We start from the raw sequence: 17,916 nt of genomic DNA, 5'->3' as shown, positions 1-17,916 counted from the left end.
TGGCCTCATATCAACGGGCTACAACACATGTACAGTAAAATCTGTAGGCTCAACTGAAAGGCTCAATAAGAGGTACATAATCATAGAGATCATAGAGCAACTGAGCAGAAACTATCCCTTTAGCTTCGTCTGGCATAAACTCCCAAATTTGAAAAAAAAAAAAAAAAAAAATGCTGCAAAAGTGCTCTCTTGGATGCCCCCTGGTAGATAGCACATCATAGTATGTCCTTATATGGAGAAAATTTGATGAAGTGCCCTAGATAAAGAAAGCATGATAACATGCCCTTTATGTAGCCCTACCAGTAGAGAAAACATGATGAAATGCCCCCTTGGGTGGCCTCAAACTTATGGAGACATGATAGCGTACATCAGGGATGGGCAACTTAAATGCTGGAGGGGGCCACAGTTTTTCATGGACACTACCACAGGGCCACATATAGGACCATGCACTTAACCAGATATGATGAAACTGCAATTTTAAATATGTTTACAGTGCAGTAACTTAACATATTTCATGCTCAAATGCATGTAGAACAGTATAAATAGGAATACAATAGGTTTGAAACTATAAAAATGACCACTTACTGTGATTTCTTTCTTTTTTTTTTCAGTGCAAGAACAGCAGACCAACATTAATTGCAAGAAGTAAATCTGTGCTTTTTTACACTACGATTTCAGATTTTTCTACTGGGCCCCCCTTTTCGATCTAAAATATACTATAGAGCTTGTCATATTTTTTCATCTTTGTTTTTGTATTTGTAATATTTGGAGTAGAGTCATGATCTGATTTAGCTTTTACCAGCATTGGAGAACAATAGAGAACCCCCCCCCCAGTTTGGGAACCACTGGCTTACATGCTAGAAAACTTCCTGTGTGCTGGTGCTGCATACAGCTGGAGCACTTTTTATGTTTCTCTCCTGCGTCCCTTAGACAGCATGAGTCCAGCCCTGCCTAGAGCCATGCTACTGACCTATTTTATACAGTCTATGCTACTGACATGGAACATGATGCAGATGTGTTTCAGGTTTCAGCACATGAATATTCATCAATCTGACTGACTCCATATTGTGACTTCAGTTTCTCATTGTCTTCCCTCAGGGGATCATTCAAACTTTATGATAATGATATTTAGACTTGTGTTACTTTCCCTAATGTTGATTGACTCCTCATACATACATGATTGATATCACGTTAAAACGTGATACATATATTATTATAACCAGTGGCAGTTCTACACAGAGGACTACAGGCCCCTGCTGTGGCCCCTGTGTCAAATTAATAATAAAATTATCAATTTATAACGATGAACGACGGAACAATTTTTACCTATTTTTTGTTCAAACAATATCTCATTGTACACAAAAGGAACCCAGCATGTGTACATTGTATCATAGTTTAATCGTGCAATAAAAGCTTGTGTATATATATATATATAAAAAAAGATCATTCTCATTGTACTGCACTTTCAAAATAAAAAAAGTAATTGTGCATAAAAATTAGAAATGTCATTGTCGAATAAAAATAGTTGTTATTGTTGGTAAGTCTCATTGTTTCAATCAATGTATTTGTATCTTCCAAATATACTTAAATGAGATTTTTTTTTTAAAAAGCTAAAATAAAGGGTTTGGATGCTTTAATATAATCTTTGCTGTTTTTTAATGTGCCCCCACAGTAAAACTGGTCTGGAACCGCCACTGATTATAACAAAAAGGGCTCAGTATCATATAAGTGGCAGCAATACGTTTCCGTAGCAATACGCAGCAATAGTAGCTATCTATTGTTGATTGAAGAAATGTGATCTAGTGAGAGGAGACCACTCCCAGGAGCAAATAGGAGACTGAGGTCAAGTTTCATTTTTTTCTCTCTTCGTGGAGCGGTTTCTCTGCAGGTCTGTAAACTCTTTTAACTATATAGAAATTATAGAAACTCTGTTCACTTTCCTCTGTCAGTTCCCTTCAGTTATTAGTTAGGTGAAACAGATTCAGCTAGATAGCAAAAACGAGCAGTTTCATTTTTTCCTTTTAATAAGAAATATTTAGATTTGATTTGTCTGACTTGAAAGTATATTCGGTTAACAGAATACATGTGATATACACAGATACTGAAGATTATAAACTACACAAAGGCCGAGTTTATTACCATCAGACTGTTTTTACCCTTTTTCTTCTGCTCCCTTTTATGGAGAACTGGGGGGGGGTGTGCAATGACATATGCATGGTAGCTCGTTTGTCTCGCAGCAGAACGTATAAAACAGATTGTTTTACGTGCATTAGACCTGACCAGATTATGTTCAATGCAGTTATATAACCCAATTCTCTTGATTTGTAAAAAATCTTGCGTTGAACAGAATTCCTTTCACCCCACGCAGCTGCGAGACAAACGGGCTACCGTAATGTGAAATGTAGATGCGCACTGAGATAAGTTAAAGTGAGTTAAAGTGCAGATAAGTACGGTGGCCCTGAAGTGCAAACCACAGCAGCAATTCACACAACACGCCAGCAATTCGCCATGTCAGCTCGCTCTGAGCAGTCTCAATGAAACTTACCATAAATATCACAATGCGGGCGCACTACATTATATAGGGGCAGCTGGTTTGACTATGGAGAAGCAAATGAAGGCAGGAACCAATCAAGAGGAGGATCAGTGTCCAATATGTACCTACCCTTTCTGTTTGATGAATTGCTGGTGTGTGTTGTGTGAATTGCTGGCGTGTTGTGTGAATTGCTGGCGTGTTGTGTGATTTGCTGGTGTGTTGTGGTGAATTGCTGGTGTGCTGTGATGAATTGCTGGCGTGTTGTGTGAATTGCTGGCGTGTTGTGTGAATTGCTGGCGTGTTGTGTGAATTGCTGGCGTGTTGTGTGAATTGTTGGCGTGTTGTGTGAATTGCTGGTGTGTTGTGGTGAATTGCTGGTGTGTTGTGGTGAATTGCTGGTGCGTTGTGTGAATTGTTGGTGTGTTGTGGTGAATTGCTGGTGTGTTGTGGTGAATTGCTGGTGCGTTGTGTGAATTGTTGGTGTGTTGTGGTGAATTGCTGGTGTGTTGGGGATTAATTGCTGGTCTGGTTTGCACTTTAGGGCCACCGTAGATAAGCTTTAAAATAACATTAGCTTTATCAGGTCGTAGCTTGGAAATAACGTTAGCTTGATCCAGTGTTAACGATAGTTTTCAATTAACCCTCTATGATGAAATTCATTGCTGACTATTTTTTAATTATTAATCTAAATTGATTTAATAGAGAAAAGAAATACTAATTAATTCCAAAATAAAATAGCCTATGGCAAACATGCCTGGTGGTCGGTGTTCCTCTCGTCTTTATAAGGACAGACCAGATTTCACTGAACCTGTGTCGGACCACATGGATAGGACACCATTTCACCCTGTGTCTTCTTGTCTTGCTACCCTTCTCCTCATTTGATCTACAGAAATGCAGTGTAATAATGTCTGAACTCTCCCAACAGGTTTATGTGGATGATGAGTCAGTGTGAGGACACAGAGGATGCAGTCCCTCCGTCTAAACCCAGTCCATGTGAGGAACAGGACAGGAGGCTGTTCTCCGGGTAAGGGAGTATTTTACAGGGGGACATGGAGGACACAGGATACAGGGGACACTGCGGGTACGGGGGGACAAAGACGGACACTTCCTTGAGCTATATTTTCATTTCAGGATCCATCAGAGACCAGAATGTCCTGGACCTAAACTTGGACCTGATCCCAGCTGTGTGTCCATGAAGAGTGACTGCTCCATGGAACCTCCTCTATTGTTCAAAGATGGATACTACTCTATGAAAACGTGAGGATTTCAACCTTGATAACAAAAACCAAACGATTTGTTTTAATCAGACTCTCAGTGATGAGATCTCCAGTTTTTTTTAAACCTTTGCTGACTCAGATGAAGTTCTCTGAAGACCAACTCTTCACATACACATTCACATTCCTAACCTAAGCTAAGATAATCAGTACAAAAAGGGTTCTTCTGTGGATGGAGAGGTGACCAGTCTATTGATTATCCTTATAACATAAAAAATAGACACCTGGTAATGAAAACAAAACAATGATGACAATGATGTCAGACAAATCTAAAAATGGACACTCTCAGCTTTGACATTTCGTCTTTTTATCCTCATTACAAAGCATCACTATCCATATATGCAGTGATGTGCTAATGAAGCCTCATGAACCATTTTCATTATTTTCTAAACCCACCAGATGGTGCTATTGGTTTAAAGAAAAAGGCTGAAGCTATGGTAATTGAATGTACTTTCAGCTCTTTGTTTAACATAGAGCGGCATCTAGTGGGCTCAGAAAATAATGAAAATGGTTCATGAGGCTTCACTGGCACATCACTACATATACATATATATATATATATATATATATATATATATACACATACATACAATTGTTCAGCATTGATGTTGGCAAAGTGAGATATAAAGTCACCACATTTCTCCGTCTGTTCTGCACACTACACTGGATGCAGTTTTAAAATAAGCAGGTACATGTGTCTGAATTTAATAATAATTACATAAAACATAACTTAAATCTACCATGATACAAATGTAGAGGGTAGAGCAGGTGACTTAAATCACTGCCAGGTTTGGTTTCAGTGTGTTGTGGGTTTAAAGCAGAACTTATCTTGTATTTCAATAGAAAACCTGATACCAGCTGTGTGTCGTTGAAGAGTGACTGCTCCATGGAACCTCCTCTATTGTTCAAAGACAGATACCACTCCACAAATAGGTGAGGATTTCAACCCTGATAACAAAAACCAAACTATGTGTTTTTTTCAGACTCTCAGTGATGAGAACTTCAGATGAAGTTCTCTAAGCACCAACTCTTCACATATACATTCACATTCACACTGAGAGCCAACAAAAAGGCTTTTTCTGTGGATGGAGGAGTGACCAGCCAATGGATTAACTTTATATATAAAATGAAAGCCCAGAAACAACAGCTGGAAAGACTTTCGAATAAAACCAGTCGTACAGTTCACCTCCAAGCCTACACAGACTACCTCAGGGAATACAAAGACGCCCTCTCCACTGCCTGGTCCTCTTACTATTCTGAACTCATACATTCTGGCTCCTCCAACCCAAAGGCTCTCTTCTCAACCATCAACAAACTTCTCACACCGGACATAATGGCAAACTTCAGACCCATCTCCAACCTTTCCTTCCTATCAAAAATACTCGAACGAGTCATCGCCACCCAACTCAAAGCCCACCTCAACACCCACAAGCTGTTTGAACCATTTCAATCTGGTTTCCGGTCAAAACACAGCACAGAAACTGCCCTCCTAAAAGTCACTAACGACCTCCTCTCCTCTGACTCCAGCCATCTTAACGTCCATGCCTCCTTGACCTCACTGCAGCCTTCCTTACCATCAACCACAACATCCTTCTCTCCTGCTTGGGATCCAGCCTCAACATCACTGGTTCCGCCCTCTCCTGGCTAACATCCTATCTCACAAACAGACAACAGTTGTTGATAAACACCAACAACTGCTCTTCCTCCACCGCTCCCCTGTCCCAAGGCGTCCCCCAGGGTTCAGTGCTTGGTCCTCTACTCTTCATCCTCTACTTACTCCCCCTTGGTAATCTCATACGTCACCATGGTCTCCATTTTCACTGCTACGCTGATGACATCCAGCTCTACATCTCCACCAAAATCATCACTACTGCCACTCACTCCACTTTTACCATCTGCCTTACCGATATCAAAACTTGGATGCAAACAAACTCTCTGAAACTTAACTGCGACAAATCAGACGCCATAATCATTGGTCCAAAATCCCTCATGAAAACCACAGACAACTTGAGCCTCACCATTGACAACTCCACTCTGTCCCTGTCCCCCCACATCCGCAACCTTGGAGTCATCTTCAACAGCAACCTCTCTTTTGACACCACATCACCCAAATCACCTTAACTGCCTTTTTCCACCTGAAGAACATTGCCCTTCTCCATCCATCACTCTCCTTCCCTGCCACAGAGACACTAACCTCTTTGTCCCCTCCAGACTGGACTACTGTAACAGCATTTTGTATGGCATTCCCTCCAAATTACTCTACAAACTCCAGTACATCCAGAACTCTGCTGCTCACCTCCTCACCCGCACCCCCTCCCATGACCACATAACCCCCGTCCTCCAGGAACTCCACTAGTTACTGGTTCAACAACGCATCCACTTCAAAACCCTCCTCCTCACCGACAAAGCCCTCCATCACCAGGCCCCCTCCTAGCTCACTGACATCCTCCATCACCACACCCCTTCCCGCAGCCTCCGTTCCTCTGATGCCTCCCATCAGGACCAAGCACCATACCTGAGGCGACAGGGCTTTTTCTATCGCCGCCCCCTCCCTCTGGAACTCAGTCCCCAAAAACATCAGAGACTGCTCAGATCCATCCACCTTCAAAAACCTCCTCAAAACTCACCTGTTCAGAACTGCTTTTAATGTGTGACCATTGTTGTTGATTTTAATTGTTTGTTTTATCTTTAACTGCATTTTAACTGTTTTAACTATAAATCGTCTTTGTGTACCCTGAAAAGCTCTTTCTAAATACAATTTTATCAAAGATAGTCAAAGATAGACACCTGGTAATGAAAACAAAACAATGATGACAATCATGTAAGACAAATCTAAAAAAAATGGACACTCAGTTTTGACATTACTTCTTTTAATCCTCATTAGACAGCATCACTATTCATATGGTCAATTGATTAGCGTTTGATGTTGGCAAAGTCAGATATAAGGTCACCACATTTCCCAGTCAGTTCTGCACACTGCACTGGCTACAGTTTACACTTTTAAATAAGCAGGGAAACATGTCTGAATTTAATAATAATTACACAAAACATAACTTAAATCTACCATGATACACATGTAGAGGGTACAGGAGGTGACTTAAATCACTGACAGGTTTTGTTTCAATATGTTGTGGGTTTAAAGCAGTACTTATCTTGTATTTCAATCAGGAGGAACCTGAGAAAACCTGATCCCAGCTGTGTGTCCTTGAAGAGTGACAGCTCTATGGAACCTCCTCTATTGTTCAAAGACGGATCTCACTCCACGAAGAGGTGAGGATTTCAACACTGATAATATAAACCAAACTATGTGTTTTTATCAGACTCTCAGTGATGAGATCTTTAGTTTTTAAACCTTTGCTAACTCAGATGTAGTAACTGGTGAAGTAACAGTAGCAGACTGAACTGTTGATTCTCAGTGGGATCAGCAGGATGAGTGAAACTATACCGCTGCAGGGAGATGTATGTGAAGATTCTCAGGTCTTTTTGCATATTCTATCTACATATTCTTATACTCATAGTATAATATATATTGTATGAATATCTTATGAAGTCAAGTAGTTTTGTTTATGTATATGCATATATTATGTTTATACTATATATCATATTATACCAGGGGGCTACACGGTGGTGTAGTGGTTAGCGCTCTCGCCTCACAGCTAGAGGGTCGCCGGTTCGCCTCCCGCCTGCGGCTCTTCTGTGTGGAGTTTGCATGTTCTCCCCGTGTCAGCGTGGGTTCTCACCGGGTTCTCCGGCTTCCTCCCACAGTCCAAAAACATGCACTTAGTTTCAATTGGGGACTCTAAATTGCCCGTAGGTGTGAATGAGAGTGTGATTGTCTGTCTCTATGTGTCAGCCCTGCGATAGTCTGGCGTCCTGTCCAGGGTGTACCCCGCCTCTCGCCCAATGACAGCTGGGATCGGCTCCAGCCCCCGCGACCCGATTGCGGATAAGCGGTTAATGGTAATGAATGAATGAATGAATGAATATTATACCAGGGCCACTGGCCCCGAGCAATATTGTTATACTGTGGATTTTTTCTTCTTCCTCTTCCGGACGCAATTTCGTCCCGCTACTACATGCTGTTTGATCGGGATCGGTGTGCTATTACTTTTCTCTACGGAATCCGGATTTTTTTGCGACGTAAGTCGCGAAAAACTGCCCAAAATTTTGCATTGAAGTGAATGGGATGGCCGAAAAAAAATGAGCGGAAAAGAACAATAATTGGAGGTTGTTGTTTTTTTTAGATTTTTTTTTGTGGTATTTTTCATGCTTTTATTGAAAGTGACAGATAGAAAGGGGGTGATAGATGGGAAGACATGCAGCAAAGGGACTCAGCCTACATGGTAAGCGCTCTACCATTGTGAGCCACCGGGACGCCCCTAATTGGAGATTTTTAAACGTCTACTTCTCCGGCATAATTTCACCTAGAGACTCCATTTAAACGTTAAACAGTAGACACAAGTCTTGTGTATCGGTGTATTAATCAATGTTTCGATAGGTCATATAGTTTTTTATCAATCCCTGTTCAATGACCATGATCATTTTTGGAGACATTCTGAGATTATAATGGGTGTGTATTGCATGGAATGTTCATGTCACAGTGTGTGACATCATTGCCAGAGTGTAGAGGGAGAGAAAAAATGGTCAAAAAATAAAATTGAAAACTACGCTCCAGGCCGCAAATTCCACTCTACAGAAATAATTTATACATTGAAACGTAGGAAAATTAGTCTTCTCACTCACAATCCTCTGGTAAAGCTGTCAGAGTTATAGTTTGGGCGTAGGACGCACAGATGCGCCACCAACACGCACCAACAGCCTCATTGGCTCCCATATTAAAAATGCCCAACGTATATATTTATAAAAAACTCCTCTCCCCCTCTCCACCATCTGCTTCACCCCTCCGTTGATCAAAATGAGTCAGTGACGATCTCACGTAGGGTTTTCTCCTGGATCGCTCAGGTTTTCCCGTAAATATAAAGTATATATTTCGAAAAAACGCTGATCAAAATGAGTCAGTGTAGGGTTTTCTCCTGGATCACTCAGGTTTTCCCCTAAATATATAGTATATATTTCGAAAAAACGTTGATCAAAAAGACTCAGTGAAGGGTTTTCTCCTGGATCGCTCAGGTTTTTCCGTAAATATATAGTATATATTTTGAAAAAACATTGATCAAAATGAGTCAGTATAAGGTTTTCTCCTGGATCGCTCAGGTTTTCCTGTAAATATATACTATATATTTTGAAAAAACGTTGATCAAAATGACTCAGTGTAGGGTTTTCTCCTGGATCGCTCAGGTTTTCCCGTAAATATATAGTATATATTTCGAAAAAACGTTGATCAAAATTACTGTTTTGGGTTTTCTCCTGGATCGCTCAGGTTTTCCCGTAAATATATAGTATGTATTTCGAAAAAACATTGATCAAAATGACTCAGTGTAGGGTTTTCTCCTGGATCGCTCAGGTTTTCCCGTAAATATATAGTATATATTTCGAAAAAACGTTGATCAAAATTACTGTTTTGGGTTTTCTCCTGGATCGCTCAGGTTTTCCCGTAAATATATAGTATGTATTTCGAAAAAACATTGATCAAAATGACTCAGTGTAGGGTTTTCTCCTGGATTGCTCAGGTTTTCCCGTAAATATATAGAATATATTCGAAAAAACTTTGACAAAATGAGTCAGTTATGATCTTATGTAGGGTTTTCCTCCTGGTTACTCAGGTTTCTCCCATAATTTAACACCAGTAAAATAATAAAATAAACAACAATAAACCAATCTAGCCTCTGATGAGACACGCCAGTGCAGCATCATAACCTGACCCTGAGAGGTGGTGTAGATAGCGAATAGCAGGGGTCCCAGCACTGAGCCCTGGGGAACCCCTGTGGAGAGGCAATGCAAAGTAGACAACTGTCCATGCCAGGATACACTGAATGAGTGTCCTTTCAGGTAGGAATCAAACCAGGACAGAGCCAAGCCAGAGATGCCCATCCAGGGGCACCAATGAACAAGATTATCAGATAGACCCTAGCTAGGCTAAATACCAGTAACACCTTAGTAGCCAGGTGGACACTGCTCATTCAATGTTCCTGCAACATCCTGGGTTAAATAACAGCCTTGGGACAACTGTTGCATGTCATTCCCCTCTCTCTCCCTGTCCCTTCTTCAACTAATTCCAGTTGCCCTTGATTCAGTCCTTTCTTGGAAACAACTGGGGATTCATGTGACCCACTTTTGATATTCATTCATACTTCATGGACCTTTACCTTCAGATTTTTTTATGATTCCTCCACAGAGTGGACCCGGAGAGCTCAGAGGTCCCTGGTGGTCAGTCTACCCAGAACCATCAGACACACCTGGACTCCATATTTATGGTCTGTACATGTACAAAAACTTCTTTTACATCTTTTTTTTGTAAATAATCCTTTCCAGGCTGCACTTGGATTGTCAGTTTGTTCAAAACAATATTTGGTTCCCTGATTACAGTTTAAATGTGTCATTCCTATATTATTGTGTTCTAGCTGCTGGAGGAGAACATCTGCACATTTATGAAGAACGAGCTGAAGAAGATCCAGGAAGTTCTGAGTTCAGATTACTCAGAATACTCAGAGACTCAGGGGGAGAATGAGGAGGTGTTGGGTGGTGAAGATGAACAGCAGAGGAGGAACAACAGAGAGGCATTTCTGAATATCACACTGAACTTCCTGAGGGGAATGAAACAGGAGGAGCTGGCTGACTGTCTGCAGAGCAGTAAGCAGATTTCTCTAAACATTTAACATACTGGATGAATGGGATGCTTGCTGATGTCTCAAGAGATGGACAGAAATACATCCACATAGTCATTATTTGAGGAAACAAATTGTTGAAATCTTTTCTTTGAGTAATTGATCTTTGTTGTGTACCTTGTGTTGTGTTTCCTTCAGAAACCTTTGCTCAAGTTTGTCAACATAAACTAAAGTCTAACCTGCAGAAGAAGTTCCAGTGTGTATTTGAGGGCATCGCTAAAGCAGGAAACCCGACCCTTCTGAATCAGATCTATACAGAGCTCTATATCACAGAGGGAGGGACTGCAGACGCCAATGATGAACACGAGGTCAGACGGATTGAAACAACATCTAGGAAACCAGACAGACCAGAAACAAGAATCAGACAAGAAGACATCTTTAAAGCCTCACCTGGAAGAGATGAACCAATCAGAACAGTGCTGACAAATGGGGTGGCTGGCATTGGGAAAACAGTCTTAACACAGAAGTTCACTCTGGACTGGGCTGAAGACAAAACCAACCAGGATATCCACTTCACATTTCCATTCACTTTCAGAGAGCTGAATGTGCTGAAAGAGAAAAAGTTCAGCCTGGTGGAACTTGTGAATCACTTCTTTCCTGAAACCAAAGAAGCAAGAATATGCAGGTTTAAAGAGTTCCACGTTGTGTTCATCTTTGACGGTCTGGATGAGTGTCGACTTCCTCTGGACTTCCACAACACTGAGATACTGACTGATGTCACAGAGTCCTCCTCAGTGGATGTCCTGCTGATAAACCTGATCAGGGGGAAACTGCTTCCCTCTGCTCGCCTCTGGATAACCACAAGACCTGCAGCAGCCAATCAGATCCCTCCTGAGTATGTCGACATGGTGACAGAAGTCAGAGGATTCACTGACCCCCAGAAGGAGGAGTACTTCAGGAAGAGATTCATAGATGAGGAGCAGGCCGGCAGAATCATATTTCACATCAAGAGATCACGAAGCCTCCACATCATGTGCCACATCCCAGTCTTCTGCTGGATCTCTGCTACAGTTCTGGATGTGATGAAAACCAGAGAGGGAGGAGAGCTGCCTAAGACCCTGACTGAGATGTACATCCACTTCTTGGTCGTTCAGTCAAAAGTGAAGAACATCAAGTATGATGGAGGAGCTGAGACCGATCCGCACTGGAGTCCAGAGAGCAGGAAGATGATTGAGTCTCTGGGACAACTGGCTTTTGACCAGCTGCAGAAAGGCAACCTGATCTTCTATGACTCAGACCTGACAGAGTGTGGCATCGATATCAAAGCAGCCTCAGTGTACTCAGGAGTGTTCACACAGGTCTTTAGAGAGGAGAGAGGACTGTACCAGGACAGGGTGTTCTGCTTCGTCCATCTGAGTGTTCAGGAGTTTCTGGCTGCTCTTCATGTCCATCTGACCTTCATCAAGTCTGGAGTCAATCTGATGGCAGAGAAACAATCACCCTCCCAGAAATCTGAAACGAGTAAAAGGGAATCTGTAGAGACAGGTCTCTACCAGAGTGCTGTGGACAAGGCCTTACAGAGTCCAAATGGACACCTGGACTTGTTCCTCCGCTTCCTCCTGGGTCTTTCATTGCAGACCAACCAGAATCTCCTGCGAGGCCTGCTGACACAGACAGGAAGTAGCTCACAGACCAATCAACAAACAGTTGAGCTCATCAAGAAGAAGATCAGCGAGAATCTTTCTCCAGAGAGAAGCATCAACCTGTTCCACTGTCTGAATGAACTGAATGATCGTTCTGTAGTCGAGGAGATCCAACGATACCTGAGATCAGGAAGTCTCTCCACAGATGACCTGTCTCCTGCTCAGTGGTCAGCTCTGGTCTTCATCTTACTGTCATCAGAAGAAGATCTAGATGTGTTTGACCTGAAGAAATACTTTGCTTCAGAGGAGGCTCTTCTGAGGCTGCTGCCTGTGGTCAGAGTCTCCAGCAAAGCTCTGTAAGTACAGAGAAAAGTTTCCATTCAGATGTATCACGAATTTTAACCGACTTTCAGGACGAAAAAAATTGGAATAAATATTTGTTTCCATCTACCACCATAAAGCAAATATTAGGATTTGGTCCATTAAGATGAGCAGTAAGTGCCACCATTTCTCAAGTTCAAATTTGTTGTTATTCCATTACAGAAGAAGATGATGTCATTAAATGAGCGCCAGTCGAAGATCACATGGTGCAAAACAAAAATGAGACATTTCATTTAGCTTCATGTTCCAAATGTCAAATGTAGAAACCCTTTGTGTAATACCTTTTTTGCAAATTAAAAATAGGCATAAAAATAGAGGGATGGAGACCAATTTGAAGCCGACGTCATGAAACGTCGGCGTCAAACAGTTGCGATCTGTAAAACCAAAATGGAAACAGAGGAAAAGAGATGAGTTTCCTGGGTAATGATGTCTTGCTGTGCCGTTGGGTGTCAGAACAGAAAAAGTAAAAAAAAAAATGCAGTTCATTCACATCAATTACTTTCGTCAAAGACTCCCTTTGTTGAGCTGTGTGTCTGTATGAAATGAGCACTGTGTAAATATGAGAATTTCAGAAGATTTCAGTGGTCCCTCTGTTTAATGGCTTGCAACCATAAACCTCTCTCTGTCCAGCTTCAAAGGGACTCTCTGACAAAGTAATTGAGATGGAAACACACCTAGTGAAATTATTATTACTACATTCTTAGCTTTAAAAGAGGTACAAACAATAAACAACATTCCTCATTATCTCCTCAGACTGAGTGGCTGTAACCTGTCAGAGAGAAGCTGTGAAGCTCTGTCATCAGTCCTCAGCTCCCAGTCCTCTAGTCTGAGAGACCTGGACCTGAGTAACAACGACCTGCAGGATTCCGGAGTGAAGCAGCTGTCCACTGGACTAGAGAGCCCACATTGTAAATTGGGCACCCTCAGGTCAGGATTCAGCAATTTGTTTAGCCCATGTAAATCCTTACCTACAATGGATAAACTATAATGTGAATAAGATGGTCTCTGTTTAAATGATTCCATTAACATGTTTATGTTCTTCATGTTTTTTCTCTCTCTTTGTTGTTCAAACTTGACCTATAAGAGGTGGATCACAGAGCTAGTAATGTCATCAGACTGTTGATGGACTTGAGTGGTTGTAACTATAAAAAAGCATTAATAATGTTAATGTAACCCAACAGGAGCCAACAGGACTGAAATACCGTTTCAGCACTCATAATACCATCAGATAATGGACCGTGTGTTGTTCTGTGTGTTTAGTCTGTCAGGCTGTCAGGTCACAGAGGAAGGCTGTGCTTCTCTGGCCTCAGCTCTGAACTCCAACCCTTCCCATCTGAGAGAGCTGGACCTGAGCTACAATCATCCAGGAGACTCCGGAGTGAAACTGCTGGAGGATCCACTCTGGAAACTGGACACTCTCAGGTATGAGGAGGCAGTCAGTCTGATAGAGGAGGTAGAAACCTCTCTCTGTGTCACACTGCCTGGTTCATGTGACTGTGACACAACAAGCTGACCCCCCTAATGTCTCCTTTCAGGGTGGAGCCTGCTGGAGTCCATTGGTTGAGATCAGGTCTGAGGAAGTGTAAGTTTATTTTCAGTTCACTTGTGTGTCAACAATTAGTTTAACCACCTATTGCTCGCCCCCTTTCTAGAGAATTGAGGATGTCAAGGGGGACAGGGGGTCTTTAGGGGTCATAGCAGGTCAACAAAAGGTGTCACAAAGCTTGAACCTGAAGATTAATTTGAGATGCAGCTCAGCACTGTGCGTCAAGATGTTCTAGTCATTAATCTGGTTAATTAGCCGAAGTAGCAGTACAGTAGCTAACCATGGTGGCTAACTGGAGAAAGTAATTCACCTTCAATTGATCAAAAACGGCTTTGTTTATTAAAACAGATGTATAGTCTTTGTATGAGTTATCTATTATTTACATATCCACATCCACATTATTCTACGTTCTGCGACCTAAAATCAGTGTTTTTGTACAGAGAGTACAGATATAAACCATAGACTGTATATAAATAATGGACGTAGTCACCGTGACGTCACCCGTTGGTTTGTGGACTGCCCATTTGAGGCATTGAGTTACACGTCAATCAAAGGTAGCCACGCCCCAAATCATATGGTTCTTTATCCTCCATTTTCTACTAAATGGGTCCATTATTTACACTATTAACATCAAATTGTCTTGAAGAAGATTTTTTACTGGCAATTGAGACTGTAGTTGTCCTAAAAAAAATTCTGAGGTAATAAATCAAGTTGGAAGTTTTCTCATTTTGTATTGAGATAGATAGGATCCAAATGCTTCTGCAAACTTCGTCAGCACCCGCTGTTGGAATTTTTGGTGGAATGCAGCTTAAGGCACTTCCTGGTTTGCCTCACTGCTCAAACACGGAGGTTGCCTGATACAAACTTGCTTGATAGAAACCCCCTAAGATGGCATAAATTTAGCTTAAACTGATATGGATTTTTTTTTTCATACAAGCCTTTATTTAGGTATCTAAAATATATTTTTGCAAATGTGTAATGTAGCAACAGAATAATTAGCTAAATATGCTTGTGTATGTTATCTGAGCAAATAATTCAGGTTGTCCTTCCATCCCTGAACGTCAGCCTTCATAAATACCAGGTCATCCATGTGTGTACTAATACATGGCCATCTCTTCAACTATTGAGGAATCAGTAAGCCTCTTGTGTTAGATTAGTTATTAATTGTAGATCCATTCACCATGAGAGACAACACAAAGTACTTAAAAATGTCCTTATTTGTTATTTGAGGACACTTCTCCATGTTAGCCTCTCACTCATTTATCGTTTGAGGCAGGACCAGATTAACACTTTACTGTACCCTAGGCAACAATATTCAAGGGCCCCATCATCACGACCCCAGAATAACCATAATCTGGCAAAATATAGAATAAATTACAGTAATATACAGTTACTATCCTCAATACATCAATAACTAACTGTCATCAAGTTAACTTTTTATGTATGATGTTATGAAAACAAAACACATCAGCATCAGTATAATCTGGCAAAGTTAACCCACTACATAGGTAATAATAATAATAATAATAATAATAATAATAATAATACATTTTATTTGGAAGGCGCCTTTCTTGGCACTCAAGGACACCGTACAAAAAGACAGAAAAAGTTAGGGAAGGAAGTGTCCTCAATTTTTACAAAAAAATAAGTATTTAAGTAACCACTTTCAAAGCATCCAATATTTATTTAACAACACCTACTCCCAGCACAAATGTATTGAATTGATAGAGCCATCACAGAGGAAGACAAGACACAAACAAAAATCAAGAATCTAGAATCAAGTAGCATTTTGGTCCTCAGCTAATTTTAAACAGAAATCACCCTGAAATCACCTCAAAATTCACGACTCCGATGGACAGTTTAACCTATAAGTGAGAGATAACCAGATATTTTGCTTGTGCCCACACTGCCCTGGGCCCTTTAGAGGTTGTGGGCCCCTGGGCAATTGCCCAGTTGCCCATATGGTTAATCCGGCCTTGGTTTGAGGGTGTGAATTTATATAGATTTTTCTGAAGCAGTTTTTGGTAACACTTTCTATGAAGACTACATCTATAGTGCATTATGAGCGCATTCATAGTGAATTATAATGCTCATTATAATCAATCACAATGCATGACTGCACTCATAAACACATATAAAGCTTCCTGATGCACTATATCAACAGTTATAAATATAGCTTATGATGACTTATAAATCCAAGTGTCTTATGAGTGCTCTTGACTGGTTATAAACTACAGGCTGACTGATGAGGCTTATAATACATTACAACTACTCATACTCCTCTATACACACACCTCAACAATCAATTGTTATAAGGACTCATAGGATGCCATAAGTATAAATCAATGATCAATGTATGCTTTAAGTAAAGTGAGGTTCATATAGACGCATCTATAATGCAGTATAGCTAATGAAAATGTGTTACACTTTACTTAACGCCAACAATGAAACATCATGATTAGCTATACTGCATTATAGATGCGTCTATATGAACCTGACTTTACTTAAAGCATACATTGATCATTTATTTATACTTATGGCATCCTATGAGTCCTTATAACAATTGATTGTTGAGGTGTGTGTATAGAGGGGTATGATTAGTTGTAATGTATTGTAAGCCTCATCAGTCAGCCTGTAGTTTATAACCAGTCAAGAGCATTCATAAGACACTTGGATTTATAAGTCATTATAAGCTATATTTATAACTGTTGATATAGTGCATCATGAAGCTTTATATGTGTTTATGAATGCAGTCATAATGCATTATGATTGATTATAATGAGCATTATAATTCACTATGAATGCGCTCATAATGCACTATAGATGTAGTCTTCATAGAAAGTGTTACCCAGTTTTTTTTAACTGCCAGTGTTGTCTTTTTTTCTCTCCAACAGATTTGTGTGAACTCACAATCGACACAAACACAGTGAACAGATTCCTGAAACTGTCTGACAACAACAGGATGGTGACATATGTGGAGGATGACTATCAGACTTATCCTGATCATCCAGACAGGTTTGATGACCGCTGGTCTCAGCTGCTGTGTACAGATGGTCTGACTGGTCGCTGTTACTGGGAGGTTGAGTGGAGAGGAGAGGTCGACATATCAGTGAGTTACAGAGGAATCAGCAGGAGAGGAGAAAGAGAAGACTGTGTGTTTGGATGGAATGATCAGTCCTGGAATCTGGGCTGCTCTGAAGGTGGTGGTTACTCCGTCTGGCACAAAGACAGTGAAACATACACCACCTTCTCCTCCTCATCCTCCTCCTCAAACCGAGCAGCAGTGTATGTGGACTATCCTGCGGGCATTCTGTCCTTCTACAGAGTCTCCTCAGACACACTGATCCACATACACACCTTCAACACTACATTCAGTGAACCCCTCTATCCTGGGTTTGGGTTCTGTTCTGGTTCCTCACTGTCTCTCTGTCCTCTGTAGGAGAACTGTCTCCTCCTGTTAGAGGATGGACTGTCTCCTCCTGAGGAGCGAAATATGTATGAATTTACACACTACCAATAGTAATAACACTAACTTTACATTTACGTGCTGGTTTTGTTGTTTGTTTTTTTCTACTTATTACTAGAAGTAGTGAGAACATGTAATTGTAATGAAATGGAGTCTATATACAACACTTTTGAAATCAAAATAAATGATGGATCACAAACTGTAACAAAAAGCTTCATTATTAATGATTCTTTATTGTTATTATTTTTCTGCTGCATCTTTTGAGGCACATCTCTTTCCACATAGAAGACTTAATTCAAACATCAAAATATTCAGCTCAGTTAGGACATTTACTTGTGTACCTTTTTC

General features: G+C 40.8%; 1 protein-coding gene across 2 annotated transcripts; it reads left to right on the top strand.

Annotated features, from left to right (window-relative positions):
• The first annotated feature begins 1,816 nt into the window (after positions 1-1,816).
• Positions 1,817-17,756, top strand: LOC131993005 (NLR family CARD domain-containing protein 3-like). Of its 2 annotated transcripts, none has more exons than XM_059358732.1 (12): positions 1,817-1,888; positions 3,459-3,557; positions 3,665-3,790; positions 4,651-4,740; positions 6,976-7,077; positions 10,103-10,181; positions 10,329-10,557; positions 10,731-12,531; positions 13,310-13,483; positions 13,817-13,978; positions 14,092-14,138; positions 16,997-17,756. In XM_059358732.1, the coding sequence occupies exons 2-12, from the start codon at positions 3,463-3,465 to the stop codon at positions 17,539-17,541; spliced, it is 3,450 nt and encodes a 1,149-aa protein (XP_059214715.1). In that variant the 5' UTR covers positions 1,817-1,888; positions 3,459-3,462; the 3' UTR covers positions 17,542-17,756. The 2 variants fall into 2 exon arrangements, with proteins under 2 accessions (XP_059214715.1, XP_059214714.1); XM_059358731.1 differs by lacking the exon at positions 1,817-1,888 and adding an exon at positions 2,549-2,654.
• The last annotated feature ends 160 nt before the right edge of the window (positions 17,757-17,916 follow it).

The sequence above is a fragment of the Centropristis striata genome, chromosome 19 (assembly GCF_030273125.1).
Source record: "Centropristis striata isolate RG_2023a ecotype Rhode Island chromosome 19, C.striata_1.0, whole genome shotgun sequence".
In the NCBI taxonomy this organism is placed as follows: Eukaryota; Metazoa; Chordata; class Actinopteri; order Perciformes; family Serranidae; genus Centropristis; species Centropristis striata.
The sequence above is the reverse complement of the archived record's forward strand: the minus strand, read 5'-3'. Positions and strand labels throughout refer to the sequence as shown.

Excerpts from the sequence above, each read along its gene's own strand:
- LOC131993005 (XM_059358731.1), top strand. Across the intron at positions 3,791-4,650 it reads GGATACTACTCTATGAAAAC|AAAACCTGATACCAGCTGTG; the intron begins GTGAGGATTTCA and ends GTATTTCAATAG. Across the intron at positions 14,139-16,996 it reads GAGATCAGGTCTGAGGAAGT|ATTTGTGTGAACTCACAATC; the intron begins GTAAGTTTATTT and ends TCTCTCCAACAG.